The following is a 27579-nucleotide window of genomic DNA, read 5'->3' as shown; positions in this document are numbered from 1 at the left end:
AATGTTTTTGTAGGACAAAAATTGATAGAATATTGACAATGTCATGGTTCATTCCAATATATATTCACAAATAATTCCAATAGTGGCATGACCATCAAGCATCTTTTCTTATACCCAGAATCTCATTAAAATATCTGTGAGTCATCCCATAAACAGAGTGGCCCTCAGTCTTTGTCCACTATCTCAGCAGGTACTTGATGCAAACTTTAATTTCTGCCTCTGACATTTTTCTTTAGAAGGGCCCAAATTCACTATAGGAGCCAGACCAGGAATGAAAAATATATATTCTCTCCCTTATGCCAAACTTATCTCTCTCAAAACTAATTGTCACAGGTTAGATTTCCAGAGAAATAGTCTGTTCAATGGAGTTTTGTGTGCTGGATGTTTATTAGAGACTGCCCTGGGGGTCAACTCTTGTGGAAGAAAGAGTTTTAAAGGATTTGTCAGGGGGAGAGACCCAGTATAATACAGACCCCTGATAGCATGGGCCAACCCCACAAATACCCTAGAGCTGAAAGAGTTCAGAGTTCTCAAGAGAAAATAAGCATAGGGAAAAAAAACAAAAAACAAAAAAACTTTAAAGAAAGGAACAAATCAGGTAACAAAAGAAAATTTCAAAGAAATTATAATTCATGGCAAATTAAAAAGATATGGCATCCAAAGTACAAGAACAGAAGCTATTTTAAAAAATTCAATTTTTTGTATTCATTCAGAATACAAAAGGATCATGAAAAATATAAATTACAATAGCAGAAATTTTTAAAAGTAATTGAGTTAAAAGATAAGGGTGACCTAATATTTTAGAAAGTGGAACAAAATGATTGAAAACTAAAGAAAAAAAGACCAGCAGTTTATATTCAGGAGCTCCAGCATTCAAATAACAAGAGTTATCATTATCTTATCAAATAATAGGAAAAATTTACCATAGAAATAATTCCTTCTTGGAAAATATTTATGTATTAATAAATATAAGAGGAATTCCCAGGATGATTGTGAAGTGAAATCTTAAGACAAAAGAAAACAATGATTAAAACTGGAGTAGAGTGACAGAGAGCTCCAGAGAAGCGCTTTGATTTAAATATTTAATGTTCCTGTTGGCCATTCTGATGTCCTCTTTGGAAAAAAAAAAAATGCCTATTTAGTTCTTCAGCCCATTTTTAAATCAGATGGTTTGTTTTTTGTTATTAACTTCTACAAGTTCTTTATATATTTTAGATATTAAGCCCTTCCTGGATATATGGTTTGCAAAACTGTTTTCCCATTCTGTAGGTTGTCTTTTCATTTTGTTAATTGTTTCTTTCATGTGCTGAAGCTTTTAAAAAGATGCTCAACGGGCTTCCCTGGTGGCGCAGTGGTTCAGAGTCTGCCTGCCAATGCAGGGAACGCGGGTTCGAGCCCTGGTCTGGGAAGATCCCACATGCCGCGGAGCAACTGGGCGCGTGAGCCACAATTACTGAGCCTGCACGTCTGGAGCCTGTTCTCCGCAACAAAGAGAGGCCGCGATAGTGAGGGGCCCGCACACCGCGATGAAGAGTGGCCCCCGCTTGCCACAACTAGAAGAAAGCCCTCGCACAGAAACGAAGACCCAACACAGCCATAAATAAATAAAATAAATTAAAAAGATGCTCAACATCACTGATCATTCAGGGAAATGCAAATCAAAACCACAGGGAGATATCACCTCACATCTGTTGGAATGGCTGTCATCAAGAACACAGGAGACAACAGGTGCTGGCATGGATGTAGTGAAAAGGGAACCCTTTTACATTGTTGATAGAAATGTAAATTGGTCCAACCACTGTGGAAAACAATATGGAAGTTCCTCAAAAAATTAAAAGTAGATTTACCAACCCAGCAATTCCACTTCTGCGTATATATCCAAAGGGAATGAAAACAGGATTTTGACGAGATACCTGCACTGCAATGCAATGTTTATTACAGCTTTATTCACAATAGCCAAGATATGGAAGCAACCCAAATGCCCATGAACAGATGAATGGATAAAAAAAGAAGTGGTACATATACACAATGGATTCCATTGTCATAAGAAAGGAAGATATCCTGCCATTTGCAACAATATGGATGGACCTTGAGTACATTATGCTAAGTGAGATAAGTCAGACAGAGAAAGACAAATACTGTATATTATCACTTATATGCGGAACCCCCCAAAAAATCAATCTTATAAAAAACAGAGAGTAAGATGGTGGCTACCAGGGGATTGGCGTGGGAGTGGGGGCAGTGATGGTGTTTAAGGCCACAGACTTATAACAAATAGAGATCTAATGTATATAGAGACCTAATGCACAGTATAATGAATATAGACAATAATATTGTAGTATAATTATGTAATGTGATAAATATTGTAACGACGGCAATTATATTACAATATATAAATATACTGAAGTAACACACTATACATCTTAAACTTACACGATGTTACATGTCAAATTTATTTAATAAAAAAGTTAAAATTAATTTAGTTGATTATACTTCTGGCAAACAATTTTGTGTCAAAATGGTAGAAAAAAAGGCCTTATTAACCTAAGGGGAAATTTTTTGAATAAGAAAAAGGTGATGATATAGTACATTACATGGCATAGCTATGAGCAATAAATACATATCCATATGAATAGAAATAATGACTACTGATTTAACCAAAATGGTGATTTAACTTTATTGAGAGGGTAAGGGAAGTGAAAGAGTATTCTCTGAGGAGGGCTGTTGTATAGTGAGAGAGCTATATACTCCTCTACAGAAATATTTATAACTAAGAAACTATAAAATAGCAGTATAAGCACATCACTTAGAAATATAAAAGTGAATCCAGAAAAAAAGTTAGGAGAGTTGAAAATGGTTGAGGGTTGGAGAGGGCAGAAATTGGGGTGAAGGTACAGATGCTATTTTTCATTTTAAGCCATTTAAAATTATCTGACTTACAAAATTCTGCAAATTAAACTGATAAAATAAAATATGAATTTTAAAACATTGGTAATATTGCTTGAACTTTTGCTCCTTTCCACTTCCAATGTTTATAGTAGAAAACTAAATTAGCATTTTTGAAAAAGGATACGTTAGTTCCAAACATTTGAAATTCCAAGGTTTTTTGTCTCTGTGTCCCATTTGCAGCAACATGGATGGAACTAGAGATTATCAAACTAAGTGAAGTAAGCCAGAAAAAGAAAGACAAATACTATATGCTATCGCTTACATGTGGAATCTAAAATATGACACAAAAGAACTTATCTACAAAACAGAAACAGACTCACAGACATAGAGAACAGACTTACGGTTGCCAAGGGGGAAGGAGTGTGGGGGAAGGATGGATTGGGAGTTTGGGACTAGGAGAGGCAAACCATTATATATAGAATGGATAAACAACAAGGTCCTACTGTATAGCACGGGGAACTTTATTCAATATCCTGTGATAAACCATAATGGGAAAGAATATGAAAAAGAATGTATATACATACAACTGAATCACTTTGCTGTACAGCAGAAATTAACACAGCACTGTAAATCAACTATACACCATAAATGCCAAGGCAGGACCTAAAGGAAAGGTGCATATTAATTGCTGCATACAAGGAATGAGAGAATTGTTGGCCAAAGGTGAAAAATGAGCCTTTAGGCATCTAAAAATGGTAAGACTTTGAAAAATGCCAGAGCAGGCCTAGACAAGAAGCAGAGCTGGCCTGATGCAGCCACAGGTCCTAAGAGATATTTGTAACCATGGGGTATATTGGGCCCCTGTGGGGACAAAACTTCTTTACCATCTCACTGTGACTTATGCTCCGGTTATTTGTTGTTGCATGGTCCCAAAACTCAATGACTTAAAGCAAAAAAAAATCACTATATTATCATCTGTCATGGTTTGGGGGGTTGACTGTGCTCACCTAGGCAAGTTCTTGCTCAATATTTGTCATCTAGTTGCAGTTACATGGTGGCTGGGACTGGAGTCATCTCAAAGGCTCCTTCACTTGTATGACTGGCCATTGATACTGGCTGTCAGATGGGACCTAAGCCAACATGTAGCCTCTCCTTGTGATCTGTTGCTAAAAGTTGAATTTTGGGAAATAGGATCTTTACAGAAGTAATCAAGTTAAAATGAGGTCATTCGGATGGACCCTAATCCAATATGACTAGTGTCCTTTATAAAAAGGGAACACAGAGACAGATGTGCAGAGGGAAGACAACACAGAGAGACACAGGGAGAATGCCTTATGAAGATGGAGGATTGGAATGATACACCTAAGTCAGGAATGTCAAGGAGTGCTAGCAAACCACCAGGAGATAGAAAGAGGCAAGGAATGATTCCGGCAGGAGTGTGGCCCTGCCAACACCTTGATTACAAACTTCCAGCCTCCAGATCTGTTAGATGATAAAATTCTGTTGTTTTAAGATACCTTTCTGTGGTACTTTGTTACAGCAGTGCCAGGAAACAAATACACCTGGGTTTCCTTACAGCACGGCTACTGTAGGCAGTCACTACATTTTACTCTCATTTAAGGAGAGGAAACATAGAACCGTTGATGGGAAGAGTGTCAACACCACACTGTAAGAAGAGCTTGTGGGGCTTCCCTGGTGGCGCAGTAGTTAAGAATCCGCCTGCCAATACAAGGGACACAGGTTCGAGCCCTGGCCTGGGAAGATCCCACATGCCGCCGAGCAACTAAGCCCGTGCACCACAACTACTGAGCCTGTGCTCTAGAGCCCGCGAGCCACAACTACTGAGCCCGTGAGCCACAACTACTGAGTCCACGTGCCACAACTACTGAAGCCTGCACGCCTAGAGCCCGTGCTCCGCAACAATAAGCCACGACAATGAAAAGTCCGTGCACCGCAACGAAGAGTAGCCCCCGCTCACCGCAACTAGAGGAAGCCTGCGCACAGCAACAAAGACCCAACACAGCCAAAAATAAATAAATAAATAAATAAATTTATAAAAAAAGAAAAGAAGAAGAAGAAGAAGAGCTTGTGGACTGAGATATACTGTGTTGGCCAGCACAATTTACACAATTTACAAGAGTTGAGAAAGATGGTAAGGCAGGGCTGAGGGTACCTCAAGGGCTGAGTTTGAAGGGAGAATGTTAAGGACAGCTTAGTTCACTTATTCTTCATAAAATTTGTTTTCCCCCGGGTAAATGTTAAGAGGGCTGTTGTGAAACAAAGAACAAAGCAGTGAACTCCAAGGGAATTCAGCTTTTCAAGATTTGGAGCTCCTCAGATGTCCCCTAACTCCCATGCTCCCAATAAGCCAAAATACTATGAGAGAGATACAGTTATTACCCCCATGTGACAGGTAAGAAAATGAAGTTCATTATGACCGAGTCATTTGCTCAGGGTCCCACAGTAGTATTTGTGTTCTGAACCCCAAGCCAACTACAAATCCCACATTCTCAACTATCACATAAGTCACAAAAGATCATCCAGAGGGTTTCACAGAACAGTTTAGAACAGTTGGCAGTGCAGAACAGCATAGTATTTTTTAACATTAATTTCCAAGATTCAAAAATCAGGAGAAAATTTATAAAAGCAAATTTCAACTGCTCTTCAAAAACTGGGAGATCTGGCAACAATTAGTTCTTTTTATGCCACCTGCCTGGCCTCTCTGAACATCTGAATGTGTAACTTGCATTTCAAAATACTGCCTCTCATTATACTTCATTATTTCCATACTCGTAGTAAAAACATTTACCAACTTGCTATAATAAACTATAAAATATACTGATTTGAACAATTTCTCACTGTTTCAGGTCACCTTTTATAGTGAAAATGTTAAATAGAAGAGAAAAAGCAAAAAGGCCCAGAAGGGGTAATTTATTAATTCATTGGTTAATTAATATATAGTCATATATATAATGGTTATTAAAAAAGCAAAATAACCAACAATAAATAAGCTAAATTCAGTAATTGTTTTTAAAAGGAAAATCTTATACAGTAGATAACTGTTGAGCTGTAATTTCTTTTTAAAAAAAAAATTTTTATTGGGCAGGAGTTTAAGCATGAACTTGATAGAAATATGATGGAATAATAGTCAATATAATTCATTTTAAGCAAGTGTATGTCATCTTTTTATTAAATACAAACTTACTATTTTACTTAAATGATCTTCATCTCTTTTTATTATAATTTTATGTTTTGTTTTTGTTGGTGAATCAATATCAATCCCAGGGAACAGAAAAAACATAAAACTAGTTATTCCTGTTTAATGTGTTAACAAGAAAGTAAACTCCCTTTTATACAGGAAGGAAAGCCAAATGCTAATGTGGGAAAGAATGTATTATCAAATTAGTATGCTAATTTTGGAGAAATTAGTCATTGCATACTGATATTACTTACAGATCTATTTTCTTTGATACTCCCTTTAGAAGATAAGGATAAAAGAATATATATGAAATTTTAAAAATGAAATAAAAATCCAAAACTTTCTGTTAAAAGAAAAAAATTCTGAGAATTTTTAAAAATATGATTTCATGGAGAGATATGCCTCTGTGTGGAACTAGTTCTTCATAAAACCAGAGAGGGTAAATGAGAGGGAACACAATGAGACACTCTGATGGGCAGGTTAGGGCATCTAAGCACAGGTACTTAAGCTTCCTGGTATGTCATCTACAAAGTGGAGGGTGGGGGACATACATTTAGCATATTTGCAATAAATCTGGAACATAGACTAAAAGAGTTGCTTGAGGTTATCACAGCTAGAGACAACAGGACAGGGCAAACTGGATTATTTATCCCTGGAAGACAGCTATGTAGAGACTAGCTCTACGGGTAGGCCAAGAAATGTAATTTGAGGGGTTCTAAACTATTCTCCTAGTCAAAATATTTCTTCATCTCCATAGCAACAACATATTCCACCATTAGAATGTTGAGACAAACACGGTGAATAGATTTTATCTTTCCTGCCAAATGAGCAAGGAAGAGCATGATTGAATGATTGGGGATACTGTTCATGGATTCAAAAATGAAATATATTATGCTTCCATAGTTTAGTGGTAGCCCATGTTCCACATGACTGCCATGAAAGTAGGGGTGCAGTCTGCATCCCCAGGGCCTACTCCAATGCATGGCGGCAGGTGAGGTGCTCAAAAATTATATTAAGAAAGAAAGGCAGGAAGAAAGGGAGAAGGACAGAAGCAAAAAATTAGGATTATGGTGTTGCAAGTCCAGGTATTGAAATGGAAATAACTTACCTGGGAGGTGTGACTCATTATCTCAGTAGCATAAATCAATTCAATCGCTATTTTACCAGCTATTCAGCAGGAAACAGCCCAGAAGAATGAGGCACAATTCTAGGAAGCCATTACTCTCACACACCAAAGGCAAGACGATGCCCTAAATGTGGTTCCTGGAAGGCCAGGGCAGCCTGAGGAAGCCAGGCTGCATTGGAAGAATCACAGCTAGACGTGGCAGGGAGAAAGGCCGTGAAACAAGTTATCTTCTCAGTGCTATGTTGGCTGAACTAGGAGTGTGACTCCCCAGAGAATGCATCGCCTGAACGCTCTCTTAGTCTTACATTGTCACAAGGAAAACGTAGGTCTGAAATTTATCATGACAAGAATTCTTGCGGGGGCAAGCTATGAGCACCAAAAAGATGACAGCTTTGGCATAATTTCCTCAGCAACCTGAGGGCTGTCCGCTTTCGTTACACTCTCCACTCCTTCCTCCTCATCCCCTCCTGTAAAGTGTGTCGTCTCTTCCTGCCGTCATCAGGAAAGTATGTACTGAGTTTACTTCCTCTGAGAGTGGGAAATGATATAGGGCGACACACAGTAAAAAGAATTACACAGGCACAACCCCTGCTCCTCTGAAATTTATCTAATGCAGGACATTAAAAAAGGAAAGAAAATGGTACAGGCTATTTATAGTATATAAATTGACTAATATTAAATATAATTAACATTAATTGACTAATATAATTGACTACTATTTAACTAAATAGAACTTCATTCTTCACAATCTTTCTCCCTCTCAATTTTTTCTTCTACTTAACTAACCATATTTAAATATGTAGCCTCTACTTAGAGGGAAATGATAATTTTTGAAATCAATTTTTTACTCTCCTCCTGAGGAAATACACACCAAGAAAATAACTCTTACTTGAGGACTGATTAAAGGAAACACAAGTCTCAAAATTTGATAATTATGTGTACCTCTATGCACTCACCTCTGAAAAATGAGTATTGTGGCTCACCAGACTTACAAGATTAGTTCATACCTTTCAAGAAAGATAAGAATTTTATTGATTCATGCATCATTCACTAAGTATTTATTGACCATCTTATTATATTCTGGGCACTGTGCCAAGCACTGGGTTCTATGAGTTAAGTCTGACAAGATTTCTGCTCTCATGGGTTTTAAGTTGTCCAAGGAAGGAAGATGTTAAACAAAATTATTAAAATTTAATACTATTTAACAGGATTCAAATGCAATATATACTGTTACCTCAGTTTAGTTTTATCAGAAGCTCCACGTTCCAAATTAAGATATTGGACCCCTGTGCAAGATTTGCAGGGGGTGGTCTAAAAACAGATCTTGTGACTTTTAGCTCATCACTCCCCTCAAAGATTTATAAGAGCCTCGGGGATTCATGAGAGTTTGGAGAAATAGGAGACAGACATCTCTGGAGAGACAAGCTGAAGGCTCTGGGCTTCCCCTGGTCCCACCCATTGTGGTGGGAGGGGCTTGCCTCCCCCTCAGTGGGCTTAGTCACTTGAGAGGGGCTTTACTAAGGGAGCTGGGCATGTGCCCACTGGAGCTTGAGAAACCTATGGAAGAATATCTCACTCACCCCTGAAAAGCTAAAAGCTGTAAGGGCTTGGCTGGATGGGACTGATGCAGCAAAGCAACGAGACCCCAGTTTGAGTTGGGAGAGACCTGCATTCCCACCATCCAGGTATTTATTCATTAGCTGTTCTTGTTTCCTGGGGACTAGATGTCCTCCCCCCAGAAGGAGCTGACCTGGGATCCTAGTAAATGAGAACTCCTGAACAACCTGAGAGCACTAGGACCCTAACGGAGACGAGCCAGCCTGCCAGCAACCCAGGTACTGAGCGGGGAGGGGTAAGCAGACAGCTGAAGACATTGACTTCTCATGCTAAAAGAACTGCAGGCTGAAAGTCTGCGGGGGGCGGGGGGGGGGGGGTGTCTCTGAGAAACTCCCCAAAGTGGCCCCTAGGAGAGAAAGAGCAGCAAACGTGCATGGGTCTCTGCAGCCCCAAGGTCAGAGGACAACTGGTACAGCCACACAAAACCGTACTTGTTCCTAATCTACTCTTCCCAGGTTTTGACCATAGAGGAGTCACTGTCTCAGGAAAAAGTGACTGAGGACAGAGAGAAGAAGCTGCTCAAGTCTCCTCCCAGCCAGAGGCAAAACTAAGCCAAGGGAGAAGGGAGTTTTAACTTTGAATGGTGTTTTAGTTTTAATATTTCACTAACTGGCCTGGAATGTGATTATCAGAAGGGACTGAACTCTTTCATGCTGCTGTCAGAAAGATCTACTTTCTTAATTATTAAGTAACCCCAAGACCTACCCGAGATTTTACTGAGGTACGGGAAGAACAGATCCATGGAGTTTAAACAGAGTCACTTTCAAACTTGGACTTGACTGTTTCCCACATTCAAGAACTCCAGAGCACTGTGGACACATAAGAGGGAGAGCTAACTCAAGACAGATGGTCAGGAAAAACTGTGCAGAAGAAATAAATATTAAGCTTTGACTAGAAAAATAAATAGGAGTTACACTAACCAAGGCAACAGAAAACTTATATTTTCTAGTATAGCACTTCATATGAAATGAGCAAAAATCACAAAAGCCTAAGTGAGTTAAATTGTACACGTGGCATCCCAACTGACAAAAAAATGAACCCTCTTCCTCTGCTAGCTCGGGGGGAAAATGTTGTATCTATAAATCTCAAAGTTACCTTGAAGGACTGTTGCAGAGCTTTCCCTCCAAAGTAGCAACATAATATTAAACTTGAGCTCTTGTCTATCAGTTCAAATTCTTTCCTAGATAATCTGATTTCGTGTATACACTTTACAGTAGGGCTTTCTAATAATTTCAAGGGTTACTCACTCAAAAACATCCCTCTGATTTCCTGAGAAACTAGTCTTTGCAAGGCTATGTGGGAGATGTTGCGAGATACAAAGATTAAATAAATAGGCAGTAAGATCTAGTAGGGAAGAGAATATGTATAGTAATCAGTATTAAACAAGGTAGAAAGTGACAAAAGCTACAGGGGGGGGGGTGTTACTCAGAGTGCTATAAGTATTCAAAAGAATAATACATTTGAGGTGAACTTTAAATTATTCTATTTGGTAAATAAATGGTCATGGTTGTTGAAACGATATAATTTCAACAAAATGATGTGGACAAGATTTGAGTATGTGGAGAACAGTATTCCAGAAACACAATATAACAAGAAGCATCGATCTAAGAAAAGTGCAAACTGGGTACAATTAATAGTGAGTTTGACTGAAGTAAAAGGATGGGAACAGAAAATGTTTCAAAGATGGAACTAGCTAATGCTAGATCTTGGATGTGAGACTAAATTTAGACAATTCCGGATTGCTTCTAGAATCATTGCTTTATAAGCAATGAGGAGTCACTGAATGTTTTTTAGCAAAAGGTTGATGTGATCAGATCTATGCTTTTGCAAATCAGACTAACAGGATATGTAAAATGGACTACAGAGAGAGCTGGCAGCAATACTACTGTCATCATCCAGTAGCCTGAACCAGGGTAGGATAGCAGGGTTTTAGTGAGATAGACATTACATAGAATCAGAAAGTCTTGGTTAAGGCAAGGGAACAGGAGCAATCAAAGATGATGTCACCACTGAAAGTCTAGCTGATAGGGAAAACAAAGAAAATGGGAATTGGAGAAACGATGAGAAGAAAGATGAGTTCAAATCTGGACGTATTAAGTTTTAGGTATCATGAAAAGATTCAAATGGAGCTGCCTTGAAGGCCGTTAGAAATTTAGCCCTAAAGCATAGGAGAGAAGGCAGGGCTGGGAACCTGAAATCATCTGCTGATCAATTATGATTACCATTTATTGAGACGCGCCAGACACCGTGCTGAGTGCTTTACATGTATTATGTTATTTAAGCCTCACGACAAACATGAAAAGTGGGCTTTATTATCCCACTGAGACCTCAGAAGCGTTATAATTTTCCCAAAGGTTCTCACGCAGTAAAAGAAGAGCTGGGGTTATAAGCGAATGTCTAAATTCGAAGCACGTGATTTAGGTGTGAAAAGTCATGGGTTAACTAGAGAGTAGCTCTGCTGGTCCACCTAGGAGGCCGTCTAGTAGTTGGCGGGCGGGATCCGTTCCCACCTTCTCTGGTGGAGGCAGAGACGGGCCGCAGCACCCTCCACGCAAAGACTCAAGGCCTTTTCCTCCCTTTCCTTCCTCCTGTCATCTTTTTATTTCAAATGGGAAGAGAAGGGGACCACTGCCGTGGGGGATGGTTGGATAGTTATGATAATAAAAGTGGACGCCGCTGCCCCTAAACAAGTCCTGGAAGAAGTCTTAGCCCCGAGTGTTTGAATTGTTTCTAGATACTTTTTAGATAATTTCTTATCTTTCACACCTTTGAATGCTCCTTTAAGTCCAGGCAGGGCAAGAAAAGTGCCACTTTGCAACTTATTATAAGTGTTCATGAGTAACGCTCAGTGTCTGGCCCTACGGTGTGCGTCCCTGAAATCCACTGCCACCCTCAGCACTGAAAATGAACCGTCCAAACCAAATTGTATTGCATGTGGTAGTAGTTCATTTCAGGAGCCTGAGAACAAGCCACAGGAATCCAAGTTCCTCTCGTTCTCTCAGGGGACCTGGATCCAATTTAAACAAGATAAAGACAGATTTTTGATGCAGCTAACCTTAAATCACCAACCGATGCTTAGCAAAATCACTGAAAGACCAAAAAATCCCACACTGGTGCAGACCTGTTTGGGAAAAAGGATAAAAACACAATCTTTTAAAAAATCCTTCCATTTTGACATGCAAGAATGGTTAAAGAGCCTGTCTGTAATGAAGCTCTACCTGTTTTGAAGTGAACCTTACCAGGAAACTATTCTCCCCGATACCGTAGCCCCAGGCCCAGCCCTAAGCCCTGCTGGAGTGCAGCCACAGCGGCTCCAGCTCCTGCACAGACTGACCACACAGGCCGGGCAAAGGCTGCCCTCCTCCCCCCTGTGCTGCCTTCGTCTCCTAACAGTACCTAGTATTTACTGACCTCTGATGTTTCAGGATCTATGTACCTTCTTATCTAACCCTCACAACAACCTATCAAGGCAAGTACTAGTTCATCTTCATTTTATATGTTCATTCTCAAGCATTTCTGGCTTGTGTAGAGGTTAATGTCAGCTACTCATACTTCTGTCCTTTCTGGTTCTAATCAAAACAGAAGTAATGCAATGAACTGATAAACAGACAAGGATCACAGTATTCACCTTTTTTATGGAGGCCTAGTTACCCCCCCCCCCACTACAGGGTCCCTGAAAGTACTGAATTAAAGAAAGTAATTTGGAATTGAAGCCAAAACAAATGAGGCTTTGTATTACCTCCGGCCAAATCTGAACCTTAGGACCAGCCACTGGAGCGTCCTGGGCTGCAGGTAGACTCTTGGTACATCTCCAGCCAGCAGTGGTGTGATAGATTGGGGCCCATCTCAAAGAGCCAGATGTCAGCAGAAGAGGGTGCCTGAAAGCACGGGAAAGAAATAGCTTCTGGAAGGCAGGCAGCATGCCAGGTCTGTTTACTCTACAGAGCCCACTATCTCTTTCTAACAATCTGCCAAGAAGAGAGAATCCTATTTCTTGCTTTTAAATGTAGCTTTCAAACACAGTTTTCAAACATAGCTACTCACTGGAATCACTTGGAAAGGTTTTAAAAAATCAGTGACCTAGCTACACCCCAGACCGAATCAGAATCTCTAGCACACAAGTATTTTCTGAAGTTCCCTAGGCAATTCCAATATGCAGCATAGACTGAGAACCACTCCATGCGGTGGCCAGGTCACTAGGGGTAACCCCATCCACTCTTAACGCAGCCAGTCAAGCATTTCTGAGTGGCTACTTTATGCTGAGCAATATCCTCATTACAACTCTATGAGGCAGGTATGATAATCACAGCATTTCACAGATAGAAAAAGTGGGACTTGGAAAGGCTAAGTGACAGACCTGGGATTACAAATTTAGTATGCTGTCTCCTGAGCTGGATACTTAACTACTATACACTTTGCTGCTTTTTGTGGATGCCATGCTCCCAGCAATCTCTCCAATCAGTTAATACGTTCTTCTTCTTTTGTAGGGAGAAGCATACAAGTGTTGGAGAAACTGGAAGAGTTCATTCCAATATGTGCTCCTTAAAGAGAACATAAACTCCATCCGTGGAAGTTGAAGAAAAAGAATACAAGTTTCCAACAACTAACATTTGTAGAGATTTGAAAAACATGTGTGTTACAGGGTACTAAATCAACAGGCAGTGGGGGGTAACTGTCAAGCAACTAAAGTCAAACAGCAATTTTTTAAACAGAATCAGCTGAATAGTTTTGAGCAGCCCTCTTTGGTACCCTGAGACTGAGAATAGGAAAACTGGATGGCATAGTTCTGCTGTGAAGATAAGACTAAGGACTGTGAAGGAAGGTGCCATGGGAGATTATGCAAACAAGAGACTCAAAGCTGCTTGTGTACATCCCAATGACAATACAAGCTGAGCAGAGAAAAACAAGAACACAGGCTAGAAGACTGGGAGGGGCTGGAAGGCTGTAGGAGACGTGAGGTAAATTTCACATCCTGAGACAGAGTCTGAAGATGAAAGGTGATACATTACCCCATAACTCAAATATTTTAAAAGGTGAAGACAAAAGAGAATTCTCTCTCTCCTTATTCCATCTTTTTAAAACTCTGCAAAGGTAGAAAGTAATATAAATTGGATCTTGCTTTATACAAGTTTGCTGAAAGTGTGCAAGTGTTAGTATGTCAATGTATTAATTTTGCTAACAGAAATTTTAACACTGAAGAGGATTTAAATCTCTTCTTCTAGAGAGCAAATAATTACTCTAATTTATTCTTTTCATGTAATGAATTTGCAGGACACTGGCATATATCATAATTTGATCCAAGGGAAAAATATATCTCATTACAATAGCGTGTTGGAACACCTGATGAGCAAAAGAAAAAGAATTCCTATACATAGATGTGTTTCCTTGTTTTATTTCTCTCAAGTCTGAATCATTACTCCCTTAAGAGAAGAGGGCTGAAAGGAGGACAACAGACTTCACCCATCTGTGCCAGGACAGAGCTGGGTGAAGCTTGTGAAGTAACAATTTGCATCTTCAGCACTATACACATTACCTGCTCCTTTAGCTGCTGGGAAACTTTTCAAAGTGTTGCAACTGGCAAAATCAGGTTAAATCAACAGGTTGTTTTCATTTCTGGTGAAAGCTTACATAAGGGTTAAATTTTAAAATGCCTTCACACTACTTTACAATAATTGAAAATGACTGGATATATATTACGTAAGTTTTAACAGTGCTAGTCTGCAATTTAGCCATGTCTCTGGAATGGAAAAACAAACTCTAAATTGATTTGTTGTATGGTCAACTCCCTCTTCTCACTGGGGTCACCGATCAGTTCACCTGTGACTTAACTCTATCCACTGCCTCCGCCCCCCCAACACACACACACCAATACTTAGACCAGGTAAAACTTTTAACACATTATGATTAAATTCCCGAGACCCTAGTATATTATGACCTAGACAGCAGGCACACAATATTAATTGAACAAATAAATTCTGCCTTTTTTATTGTATTAACTTTTACTGTGTTTATGGCTATCCTTAAGAAATTTTCTAAAATGAGTCTTTGCTAAAAAGGATATAGAAGACATTTATTCACATCATGAAATGAGATCAGGAACCATAAAATTAAGATCTTAAAACATGTTTCTTAAGTTGCCATAAAACTCACATTCTGAAAAATCTGAAAATTATGTTTTTACACTTCGGGGGTTGCTTTCAAAGATTAGGTGAAAAGAGATTAATAGCACTTTCCTTGCCACTGATTTTATGTATTAGTTTAATCAAAATGGTCAAATATCAGTAATTTCATATGGTTCTACTTGACTAGAATCATTAGACAGCTGAAAAACCGTAATATTTACACATCAAGTGAAACAATGCAAGCCTTTGTATTCCAAAGAAAAAAATCTTTGCAGGAGAGAATGACCTCAGCTACTCTGAAATGTGCTTAAACGACACATACTCAGCACCAGGGCTTATGGTGCTAGCTTTCCATATTTAAGGGTGCTACCGGTGAGGCTCAAAAGTCAGATCCTGACTAAGCTTCCTCAATGCACACTAAAGATGGCTATTAGAGTAAGTTACAGGTAATTCTGGGGTGACAAGAGGCAGGGATAAAATAAATAACTTCCAAATCCAAAAATGTCATGTTGGTCAATAATTTTAAAATCTCATTCCAAAAAAGTGTGCTGTGTTTTGTTCACTTAGCTTTTCTACCTTCCACAAAAGGTGCTGAAAGGCAATGAAACTTCAAGAGTTAGGAAGTAGAAAACTGAGTAACTAGCCATTTCACAGGCAATAATCGGCTGCAGAGTAATACTGGCTTTGTTGTAAGTCAGAAGCCCACTTGATCAATATACAACATAAACATCCACAGCCATTAAATGACTTTATGAAAAACTAGCCATGTTAAGTATGATACACAATGATCACAAAACTACTTTGAAAACATGCTTTAAAACGCTGAAGCATAAGAAATAGTCTCTTATTTTCTAATGGGGGCAAGGGGTTCCCACATTTTCTGGAAGATAAAACAGAGACCCAAACACTGGACATAAAGATAGGCCTACAGAGCAACAATGCATTTCCCACAGAAAATCACAAAATCCTCATTCAGAATCCTGTACTTCTTTATCCTAAGGTACTGAGATTTAATCAACTCAGACACTATACACAATTCTGAGTCTCTTCTCATTTTTTATTTTTTAAAAAAGACAGATCTAGGATTTTGTAAGAAATTATTACTAAGTTACATTTATTTTTTAAATCTGTCAAGTACTACAGTAATGGAATAAATAAATAAGATTTTTTAAAGTTCAATGTTTATAGACATATTTATAAAAAAATGACTGAATTAGAAGACATTAAATAATGTTGATACACACCAGGAAGGGATTAGGCAAGGAAAGGCACATCATTTCACCACAAGAAATAAAGACCATAGTTGGAAGTTAACGACCAGCCAAAGCTTTAGATCTTGTGGTAGTTTTCCTAGCTCCAGAGGGTCATTATGGTGTAACCTTCTTTATGGTACTTAGCTGAAATAAACATATGGCAGTTGGAGAATTTTACTCTGTGACCCCAATGTAGTGTTAAAAAAAAGCACTCTTTTAATAAGTCTGGTGGGTGAGGAGGGAAGGAACAAAAATCCAAAATGGTTTGGCGATACTGAAAATCTTATTGACGTATTAAGGAGAGTTTTAAAAAAAAAGTAAAATAAGGTTAATCCTCTTCTCTGGCTGAACTGGAATTCTTGCAGTTACAAAGTTAAAATTCCATGTAAACACTTCCTTTCTTGTAAACAGACACAGTACAGATAAACAACTGAAGATATTTCACCTCAGATGAAGTTATATGCCAATATTTAGAGAAAAAGATCTTAGATAATTTCCTTAGATAGCCTAAGTCCCTGAAAACAGCACTAATACCTCTGGCTGACTGGCTATCTACAAAAGCAAAGTGAACATAAGTTTTGACAATGATTGTTTCCCAAACAAACTAGAGTTTCCAGTTAAACAGATACTTTATCCAACAGACCTCAGCAGAACTTGCTTTGGGTCAACCTCCTCCTACCAATTTTCTTTCACAAATTTGTGCCAAGAGTTTACCCATTTTGTTTCTGTCTGGACTCTGAACCTAGATTAGTTTGACTGAAAGATGGAATCACTCAGGTTCCATATAAATTTTAGTGGTATTAAGAAACGTCTGCGTGAATAAATAAAATGGATTTTCAGGATAAAACGGTATACCCGTTAAAAAAAGAGTTAAATTAAAAACAATTGGGGGGCAGATAAGGGAAAATATTAATATCAAAAAATCATAAAAATGGCAATTGTAAAGCAGGCAGCTTCCCACTCATGCCACACGATATGCCTTCATGAAGGTGTACTCTTTCCGGTTGGTATGAGCGGCCCAGACGAAGAGAGCAGAAGCCATGAACTGTAAGGGAGCTGAGACGCAAGCCAGGCAGAAGGACCATCCGAATTCACCAGACACATTCTCAGGCAGCTCCAGTTTCTGGTGGAGTAGTTCAATTCCAGCAACGTAACAGCTCACTGAGCCCAGTGTACACAGACCTTGGAGGAAAATTTAGAAAAAAATATAGCTAGATAAGAGCATGGTAAGAGCTTTCCAGGCAACACAACAGGGCAGTAATATGGGATCCCTAAGGAGACAAGAAGTAGGTAAAACTAAATGTGATGACAAGACCCACCTGCAAGGAGATGGAGAATGCCTGTGGCAATGGTGGGGTACAAGCTTCGGCAGATACAAGCACAAAGTCCAATCAAAGCCCCAAAGCACATCAAACCTAGACTAACAAAAGGTAAAAGGAACTGGCAACGCCAAAGATCTGATTTTAAAAAAGAGAGAGAGAAAAAAGAAACGTTACCATGATTTCAGTTTTCTCACAATTTCTTTCATATTCTAATTAGAACTTTTCTCAAAAAGTGAGAATGAAGTATGCTAATATTGAGGTTTTTTCCTAAACCACATTATTCAAAAACAATGCTAACTTGGTCCTGATAAAAGTAAAAGGACACTAACAATTAACTGTTACTGAGGGTTTCCTATGTGTCAGGCACTGTTCTATACATGCTTTGTGTATTAAACCTCCCAACATCTCTATGAAGTAGGTACTATTACTATTATCTCCATTTTATAAATGAGGAAACTGAACCAAGAGGTATAAATAACTTGTACAAGGTAACACAATAAGTGGTAGAACCAGATTTGAAGCAAAACATACAAACAAATTAACAAACAAATGGCTCTACATACAAACAAATTTAAGTCCTTATAGGATTTTAAGACAGGAATAACAAGCAAATGAATAGAGATTATAAAAGACCTGTTAAACGAATACACATAAAGCACAAAGCAGAGGATCTGGTATATACCAGGCACTCAATAAATGGCAGTTTTAATTATCATAAATTCCCTCAGCAACATGGGAATAAAAGCTGATGACTTTACAAAACATCCCATTACATTTTCAAATTATTTTAATTATTATCAATGTAGTAACATCAATTCTAAACCAAACTTTACCTTTTAGTGCTAGTTTTACTTTCTGGAACTATATAAAAGTCTTTTCTCTAACTTCCCTTCAAACTCTGTTAGTAATAAACTTCTTCCTATGCATTCACAATGCAAAACTGAATACTCGTCAATTATTCAATGTTCCTTCTCATGACGTGGTCATTCTTCCAGGCAAGCTCCAGTAACTCTCTATATAGCCTAGAAACGGTCCAAATATGAAGACAGCATTTCCTAGGCCGCCTGACCATCAAGGAATAGAATGCTCGTAATAAATACTTTCATTTGTTTTTGACATCTACACCTTGGTTACTACCACCTAAGACTGGATCAATACTTCGGCAGGCCTGATACTTGTTGACTCATATAAAGCTTGCAGTCAACTTTTTTCACATATCCCAATCTGAACTCAGATAAATGAAGTGTTTAACTTAAATACAAAAATGTATTATTTACCCCTGTTAAATTTCCTCTTTAAATGGGCCCATTAATAACATCTTTTGGATGGTCTGGATTCTGTCACCCAATGCATTAGCTGCTCAACTTCATAGCTGTGATTTGGTAAGTATGAATCTAACTTCTAAAATGTGTTATCAACAGAACAGAGTTTGTTGGGATAATGTTAAAGACCTTATTTCAAGTTGATACAATGTACAATGTCATCCCGTTCCAAAAAGAGTTCAACAAAAGGGAAATAAAATTATTTTCTTTTTTTCCCAATTGTCTTGCTGCGTTCAAACTACTCACAGGTCCGAAGCAGATCAATCCCACTATTGTGGTTTCCAGGATCAACAAATTTCTCCACGAACTGCTCATTTAGCGTGAAACTGATACATTTTGTGACCATATCAAATGACTCTGGAACGAGAATAACAATGATTGCTTGTTGTTTTAATTTTAAACATTTAACAAAAATCTCTTTTAGTAATTATTCTCTGAAATAAAAAGTGATATGGAAAAATGTTCTCAGGGGAGACAGCAACCTCTTTGGTCCTGAGTGACACACAGGCGTCACCAATGCCCAAAGGACCAATGGTTCTCAGCAGCAGGCTTAAGACATGGGTTCAGGAAGGCGCAGTAAGAGGAGCAGTAAAATGAATTAGAATAGGTAGTAAGAAGACTAGGAAGAAGGAGTGGACAAAGACTGAAATACATAGAAACTTTGATCTTCTCCCCCAAACCCACTCTATAACCCATGTTCCCCATTTCAGGTAATGACAATTCCATTCTTCTCGTTCCTCAGACCAGAAACTTTAGAGTCATTCGTGCCCATATGCATTCCATCAGGAAATCCCAGAGGCTCTACCTTCAAAATATATCCAGAATCAGTACTGGTAGCTTAGTACTACCACCCTGGTCTTGAGTCATAATCATCTCTCACCTGAATTGGTGCAATAGCCTCCTAAGTCTCCTGGCTTCTGTCTTGGCCAGCCACCTGTCTGTTTTCAGCACATCTTCCTAGGTGACCAGATTATCTTTCCTCTGCACAAAGCCCCACAGTGGCTTCATCACACTCAGAGCAAAAACCAAAGCCCTCATCACACCTAGAGAATCCTGCGTGATTTGCCCTACTCCCTCTCCCAGGATGTGTCTCTGACACATACTCAACTCTTCCCCCAGCCCCCTCCCTTCCAGCCCAGGGAATTCCTTGCTGGTTCTTGAATACTTCAAGCATGCTCCCACCACAGGGCCCTTGCGGTTGTTCCTTCCAACTTAAATGATTCTCCCTGCCTCCACAACTACCCATATGGTCAACTCCTTCACCTTTAGCAAGTCTTTCCTCAAATGGCATTTTCTTGCTGCAGCATATCTTGCCTTTACTATTTAATAGCATAACTTATGCCCACCAACATCCCCTTCCCTATGTATTTCCAAACCCCCTTTATTGTGCTGTATTTTTCATAGCACATGTCATCTTCTACTATATAATTACTTATTCTGTTTATACTATTATACTTATTTATTGTTTGTTGCCTGTCAGCCCTTATTAGAATGTTAGCTTCCTGGGAGTAGGGATTTTTATATGTTTTTTTCCCTAATGTACTCCAAGCTCCTAGGCCCTGGAACATGAAGGAATGCAATAAATATTTGTTGACTGAATAATAAATGATTGCTAAGATTCAAATATCAAGTGCTCCTATGCTCTCATAAATAGAATTGAACATTTTAAATAAAATTTAACCAACTTTCACCTCTTTCCAAACTACTTTCTTTTTTCCATACAAAATCACAACTATCAGCCTTCCGATGTATGGTAACTCAAGCCTGCTGTGCTGTGATTTGAATACAGTACTTCCCACCAAGAGCCCAACAGAAGTAGCCATACATAGAAACAATTTATAAAGCTGTTCCTTACAAAGAACTCTAAAGCTTCCATCTTAATAAATGGAAGTTAAAATTTTTAAATGTTAAGAATGCTTACAAAATAAACTTGAGAGGCAGTTTCTTAGATTTTTTTTTTTTTTTACTTCTGTAATGGATATTTTTAACCTAAAAACTCCATCAAGCCTGTTGTAAAACAGTCTCAAATATGCAGACTTAAACACAGAAGTGGTCGAATTATATCCTCTAAGATTTAGAGGGCAAATGATAATATCAACTATAACACAGCTACATATAAAATGACTATGAATTCACATGTGTTGACTTCATTTTGGATACTAGTCCGTTTTACCAGTTACCAAGTATTTGAAATCTTCCAGTGTTCTTTTCCAATTATTTTCTCATGACATGTGAGTTTAATACAAATATTTTAATGAGTGGGTAATAAGTACAAAGATTTAGAACGAATTTCCCAAGATAAGGACAGTTACTAATCCAACCAATATTAATGAGTACGATGGTAATTCATGGAAGCTGGGGAGGGAAATGACGGGGAAAAAAGAGATACATAAGATTTCTTTCTTTGGGGAGAGAAAGAACCCACAAACCTGCTTATACATAACTGGGCCATCATCACATCACTTTCTCTATTATACAGTAGGTAAAGGAGACAAAAGTTAAAATAAGAGAAATACCTGTCCTTTCTGGTGGACTATACCAGTATGTGTTTTGGGGTATAGTGATACACCGTCTCCACAATCCCACTGTGCCATTATATCGGAAAAGTGCATCATTATAAGTCTTTTCATCTGCCTCATCACTAGCAAAGTCAGTCCAGATACTTTTGTTCAAATCGCTGGAATTTTCTTGAACTGGACTTCGATACTCATACCAGAAGTCTGTGCCAATTGAGGCCGCCATGTAGATGGTAGAAATGAGGCTAAGCACACAAGCAATTACAAATGCTGTAGCAAAACGGTTATCCATTCTGGCATTCAGACTGCTCTGTTTAAAAGTTGAAGAAAGAACAAAAGTTAGACTTCAAGGACAAACACAGATTTTGAAGGGAATTATGTCAAAATCACCCTTTACCCTATTCCCCCTCCCAAGGCTCTTTAAAGTAATGTATAATCATTAATGAATTAAAAAAAAAAAAGAGGAAGCAAGCATTTTTTAATTAAGTTCAAAACAAAACTTATTATCACGAAAGTACTTATTGAATGCTCACATACCCAGGATGCTACGGAGACAGAGGTCTTGTTCTCTAGTCTATCACCTGCACACTAAAACAGACAACACTGAAATGGACATACACATTACAGATACAAACAATAGACATGCCCAGAGTCAGCAATGTACCTTGCATAAATTTTTAATGACAGACTGCAGAGCGTTAAGTGTTCTGAGTCTGAGTGTGAAAAAGGCATAGGAAAAGGAAGCAGAGGAAATCGGCTTCTCCCAGTTTCCTCTGCATAGGGAAACCTTCTAAAACAAGGTTAAGAGTAAGGAGCTATTTAAAAGACAGGTGAAAATGTTTGTTAACCCAGAAAGAAAGGTTGTTCCAGGTGCATGGCATAGCAAAGAGAATAACAACATATAATAATGCTAGATACCAATCTGCCACTAATCCATTAAAGCTAAGCCAAGCTCTTTTACGCTGCCAAAGTCTTCACTCCTATCTACTCTACCCATTCCTTATACTTCTGAACCTACTCATCTGCAAACTAAATGATCCCTCCTCAGCCAGAAAGAAAACTCTGGATTAGGCAAATATTAACACTCCCAAGGCGTGGACAGGGCTCACTGGCAGTAGTAAATGGCCGCAGTAAAATGACTCAAGGCGGATCAAGCTTAGTCAAATACTGCAAGTATATACCGTGACCGCGCCAAACACCTTAAAAAGGAGCACGAAATCGGGCTCGCAAACTGGGGTTGCTGAGTTTGGGAAATGGCAAGTGACTCAGGAGAGATCAGAGCAATTACAATAATTAACGATAACTCCAGAAGTTGGGTTTGTATTTTTATTCTTTTTAATCCTTTTTCCTCCCGGTGGCTCTCAAATGACCTTAAAAGGTCCCGAGCACCGGGAGCGGCGGTTCGCCCAGGCCGGACGCCTGGCGCTGTCACCTCGTGGGGCGCACCCTGTGGCCGGGGGTGGTCGAGACCAGCCGGAGCTGGGGCGGGGCAGCCCTGCGCGGTCCCCGGCCAGGGGCCTCAGGTACCCGAGCAGGCCCCTCCCCGGACCACTCGGCCAAGGGAAAAGCCCCGCCCCAGGCCCCCACTCAGAACCCGCACAGCCCCGGCCGCGCCCGGGGAGGGGGCCCCTCTTCAAACGGCTGGAAACACCGAACGGCTACGCGACCCCCGCCCGGCGACCTCGGCCCCGCTCACTCACCGCCCATCCTCCTGCTCCGCCAGCTTCACCCTCAAGCTCAAACCACAGCACCCTACTCTCCCCGCGCCTCCTCTGACGCACTTCCCTGCAGAGCCCGCCCCCTCCATAACTCCCGCGCCTCCGCCTCCTCCCCGGGCCCGGCCTGGCCCCGGAGCCGAGGGGGCTTGTGGGAGTTGTAGGAGGGACAGAGGAAAAGCTGCGAGAGGCGGCGGACGGCATTCTCGGTGCCGCGCGGCGCATTGTGGAAGATGTAGTTCAGCTCCCTAGGTGCGCAAAAGGGAAGTCTGAGCAGATGGATTCTTATATTTTACTAAGGAAGGGACGAAGGTCCACCGAGTAAGGCGACCTATTTCCGGTCACTACTAGTCATTAATTGTGACGAATATGACTCAGATTTTTCCAGTCCTGTGCTATCCCTACCACCACCCTGCTTATGAACAGCAATGCGATTGTACTTTTAAAATGTTAACCCATTGATTTTCTCTCCCACAACCTCACTCCCACTGCAGCAGATAGTCTTTCTGGTTTTACTGCTTACGTTTAGACTAAGAAGGATGTAACCTGACAGAAGGTATCCAACTAGAATGTAATGACATTCTTCGGGTTTCGTGTAGTTTTTGTTTGTGGCTGCTTTCTCTTTGTGGCAAGTGATATTAGTTTTCTCTTTATTGCAGTCAAGTTTACTTTTAAAATAAATTACAATTTGTTGAAGAAAAATATTAAGTTAATACTGAGGGTCCCAGATATGTCAAAAAAGTGAATAAAAAAATTTATGTAGTATGAAAAAGACTGAAATTTGGAGAATATTGCCTTAAGCAGATAAAGTCATGGACAACCTCAGAGATCGCAGATGACTGTATGGCACAGAGGCAACAAAATGATTCTAAGCCTTCAAGTACTGCATAGAAATCCACAGACAGGAAGCAGGGACATCTTTTTAGTGACGTGTGTGGACTCATGAATGTGCTCTGAGAACAGCAAATGATGGATTTCTCAACAGATACCTACAGAGACAACCAACTCAAGGACCAGAGGGGCTCTCAAACCCTTCCTCGTCCCCCAAATGCCTTAGAATTTGGCCACAGCACAGGAGAAAGGTGGGAGGCCCAAGTTGATACTAAATTTCTACCCCCCTGACAGACTGAAGGCATATCATTTGTTTTTCTACTTTTAGCTATAGTTCTTTTGCCTGAATGGCTGAACTGATATTCACATCCAGTACCTAATTAAAATAAAGTAATAGCCAAATATAATATTCAAATATGACTGGATTTTCATGTAGAATATCTGGTCATAGGAGAAGTTTGTCAGAGACACCAACTAGAGAAAATGGAGGAGGTGCCCAGGCAAATTGTTATTGTGCAATAAGACTCCTCAAAGCATTTATTCACCAGGAAATGTTTTCATCCACTGGCTTCATTAGAAATCCCCTACCTTCTCTCTCCAGCGGAGTAGAACTATCTCTCCAGTGAAGTCACATGGTAAATAAAACCAGGCTAAAGAGAAGTTTAAAAAAGGAAGAGGAAGACAGCCCCTCAGTTCACAAACAAGGGAACGGAGCCCAGGGAATAACTGACTTCAAACTTGAATACTGGGGTGAGTTGACTAGCTTTGTGCCGTTAGACAATTTACTTACTTACTCTTACTTATTCTTTAAGTCTCAGTTTACTTTTCTCTAAATTATGATGTTGACAGTAGCACCTATCCTGTGTGATCCTTGTAAGGATTAAATGAGAAAATACACATAAAGTACCCAGCCCAGAGCCTGGAGCGTAGTAAACAATTGTTAAATTATTAGTATTTGCAAATATTTGTTCAACACCTGTAATCTTTGAGTAGGATCAGTACTGTACAAACACCTTTTTAAAGCTCTCAATTCCCCTGGAGGCTGGAAGTAAGCCATTTATCTTGCTCCCTGCTCACATCAGGAGGTTTATGAACCTCTGGACTAACTGCCAAATGACTAGGAAAGACTTTCCAGGACCAGATTTCAGGCATCCTTACTTAGCTCCGCTCAGGAGAGTCCCAGGCTGGGCTCATAGCATACGTAAGTCCTCATGATTCAGGAGATGGATGTTCCTGGGGAGACCTGCAAACAAGGATTACACTTTCTTTTTTTTATTTTATTTTATTTTATTTTATTTTATTTTATTTTATTTTATTTTATTTTATTTTATTTTATTTTTTAATAGATCTTCATTGGAGTATAACTGCTTCACAATACTGTGTTAGTTTCTGTTGCACAAGGGAGTCAGCCATATGCATACACATGTCCCCATATCCCCTTCCTCTTGAGCCTCCCTCCCATCCTCCCTATTCCACCCCCGTAGGTCATCGCAAAGCACCTAGCCGATCTCCCTGTGCTATGCTGCTGCTTCCCACCAGCCAACTATTTCACATTCAGTAGTGTATATATGTTGATGCTACTCTCACTTCGCCCCAGCTTCACCCTCCCATCCCATTTCCTCAAGTCCATTTTCTGCGTCTACCTCTTTATTCCTGCCCTGCAACTAGGTTCATCAGTACTTTTTTTTTTTATATTCCATATATACACGCTAGCATATGGTATTTGTTTTTCTCTTTCTGACTTATTTCATTCTGTATGACAGACTCTAGGTCCATCCACCTCACTACAAATAACTCAATTTCGTTTCTTTTTATGGCTGAGAAATATTCCATTGTATATATGTGCCACATCTTCTTTATCCATTCATCTATCAATGGACATTTAGGTTGATTCCATGTCCTGGCTATTGGAAATAGAGCTGCAATGAATATTATGGTACATGTCTCTTTTTGAATTATGGTTTTTCTCAGGGTACATGCTCAGTAGTGGGATTGCTGGGTCATATGGTAGTTCTATTTTTAGCTTTTTAAGGAACCTCCATACTATTTTCCATAGTGGTTGTATCAATTTACATTCCCACCAACAGTGCAGGAAGGTTCCCTTTTCACCACACCCTTTCCAGCATTTATTGTTTCTAGATTTTTTGATAATGGCCATTCTGACCGACGTGAGGGATACCTCATTGTAGTTTTGATTTGCATTTCTCTAATAATTAGTGATGTTGAGCATCTTTTCATGTGCCTCTTGGCTATCTGTATGTCTGCCTTGGTGAAATGTCTATTTAGGTCTTCCGCCCATTTTTTTTTTTTTCACACACACACACACACACACACTATTTTATTTTTACAAGAGATAAATAAACTGACACCAAGCACTGTAAATGGATAACCACAACAAAAGCAACAATGATTGCAATTACCAAACACAAAACACACTCATACTATGTCATAATATTGACATTCAGTCCAGTAATCCTCCACTGTAACAGCTCCTTTACTTTGCAGTGAAAATTGATTTGTATATTTTTTGCCTCTGAGTCCTTGTGGGATTTTTTTTTTTATTCAAACAGAAAGTCACAAAAATTATAATCATCCTCATCAGTTCACTCAGTCCCATGTAATTATTTTTTTTTATCTTGATCTTTTGTTAGCACTTTTATGAATTCATCAGTTTTCCATTAGAGTTCTGAAAATGCTTATTCATTCAGTTCAACAGTATAGTCAGTTACCAGAAACCTGTACTTGTCAGAGTCTTTTCCATGAATCCCTTGAAGATGAAACCCTTTTATAGGAACATTTTTGCAAAAGCATCAGAGTACACCCAGAACTGTCTGTAAATGACAAAAGACTTAAAAATGACCACGGTTAAAGATTTGATGAAAGTTCATAATAATGCAATTGACAAGGAAATTTAGTTACTTCTAAGATATACATTTTAAAGTAATAACTAGAATTATAACATTATACCAGAACATATAAGATTTTTAGAAATTTCATGTAATGTCTGAAACATTTATATTAATATATTTCCATACAAATAACCCAAAGAAAGTTTAGTATTAGTTGGTTTTTTGTTTGTTTGTTTGTTTGTTTATACTGCAGGTTCTTATTAGTCATCAATTTTATACACATCAGTGTATACTTGTCAATCCTAATCGCCCAATTCAGCACACCACCATCCCCACCCCACCGCGGTTTTCCCCCCTTGGTGTCCATACTTTTGTTCTCTACATCTGTGTCTCAACTTCTGCCCTGCAAACCGGTTCATCTGTACCATTTTTCTAGGTTCCACATACCTGCGTTAATATACGATATTTGTTTTTCTCTTTCTGACTTACTTCACTCTGTATGACAGTCTTTAGATCCAAGGGATGACGCTTTCATCCATTAAGTCTGCAGAATGCCTAGAAAACGCACAAGACACATTTCAATCAGCAATTTAGTATGGACCTGGGAGTGTCTGCATGCTTGAGGTTGTGACCATCCTGCCCACTCAGACCAGAGGACTTGAACCATCTCGTCACACCCAGTACCACTAAGCACACAACTGTGTTTCTGATTTATCTCTACATCTTGGGTGTTTCTGTCTTCTATTTGTGCAGCTGGTCGTGTGGATAGGCAAAATAAATCCTTAATGAATTAATGGAGTTAAATGTCTGTTTCCATT

General features: G+C 39.2%; 2 protein-coding genes and 1 long non-coding RNA gene across 11 annotated transcripts in view; 1 reads left to right on the top strand and 2 right to left on the bottom strand.

Annotated features, from left to right (window-relative positions):
* Nucleotides 1-15687: 15687 nt before the first annotated feature.
* CLDND1 (claudin domain containing 1) lies at nt 15688-23201 on the bottom strand. Of its 4 annotated transcripts, none has more exons than XM_082460525.1 (6): nt 23067-23147; nt 21904-21954; nt 21367-21676; nt 19097-19207; nt 17526-17663; nt 15688-17388 (listed from the first exon to the last, which is right to left on the bottom strand). In XM_082460525.1, exons 3-6 carry the CDS (start codon nt 21656-21658, stop codon nt 17168-17170), a joined length of 762 nt encoding a protein of 253 aa, XP_082316651.1. In that variant the 5' UTR covers nt 21659-21676; nt 21904-21954; nt 23067-23147; the 3' UTR covers nt 15688-17167. The 4 variants fall into 4 exon arrangements, with proteins under 4 accessions (XP_082316651.1, XP_082316653.1, XP_082316654.1 ...); XM_082460527.1 differs by having other exon boundaries at nt 21904-21947; nt 23067-23139; XM_082460528.1 differs by having other exon boundaries at nt 21904-21969; nt 23067-23116.
* GPR15 (G protein-coupled receptor 15) overlaps nt 21976-27579 on the top strand; it is a 15205-nt gene continuing 9601 nt past the window's right edge. Inside the window, exons 1-3 of one of the 6 annotated variants that reach the window (XR_014263093.1) lie at nt 21976-22682; nt 24067-24662; nt 27268-27559. Coding sequence is in view for 4 of the 6 variants with exons in the window: in XM_082460518.1 (XP_082316644.1) it covers nt 24545-24662 (118 nt within the window). In the remaining 2 variants the exon portion in view is untranslated. Of the gene's footprint in view, nt 22683-23238; nt 23638-24066; nt 24663-27267; nt 27560-27579 lie in introns of those variants that run through there. The other 5 variants (XM_082460518.1, XM_082460517.1, XM_082460516.1 and 2 more) reach the window with 5 other exon arrangements.
* Nucleotides 26232-27579, bottom strand: part of LOC309660138 — an 18730-nt gene continuing 17382 nt past the window's right edge. Inside the window, exon 2 of the long non-coding RNA XR_014263191.1 lies at nt 26232-27316. This is a non-coding gene — a long non-coding RNA (uncharacterized lncRNA). The remainder of the gene's footprint in view (nt 27317-27579) is intronic.

Source organism: Balaenoptera physalus (genome assembly GCF_965194825.1).
Source record: "Balaenoptera physalus genome assembly, chromosome: 4".
Taxonomy (NCBI): Eukaryota; Metazoa; Chordata; class Mammalia; order Artiodactyla; family Balaenopteridae; genus Balaenoptera; species Balaenoptera physalus.
The sequence above is the reverse complement of the archived record's forward strand: the minus strand, read 5'-3'. Positions and strand labels throughout refer to the sequence as shown.

Bases quoted from the DNA above. Each gene is read 5' to 3' on its own strand.
- CLDND1 (XM_082460527.1), bottom strand. The intron at 21,677-21,903 runs GTATGTGAGCAT...ACTTTTAAACAG, and splicing joins CTGTCTCCGTAGCATCCTGG to AGCAGTCTGAATGCCAGAAT. The intron at 19,208-21,366 runs GTATTTCTCTTA...TTCTCGTTCCAG, and splicing joins TAGTCCACCAGAAAGGACAG to AGTCATTTGATATGGTCACA.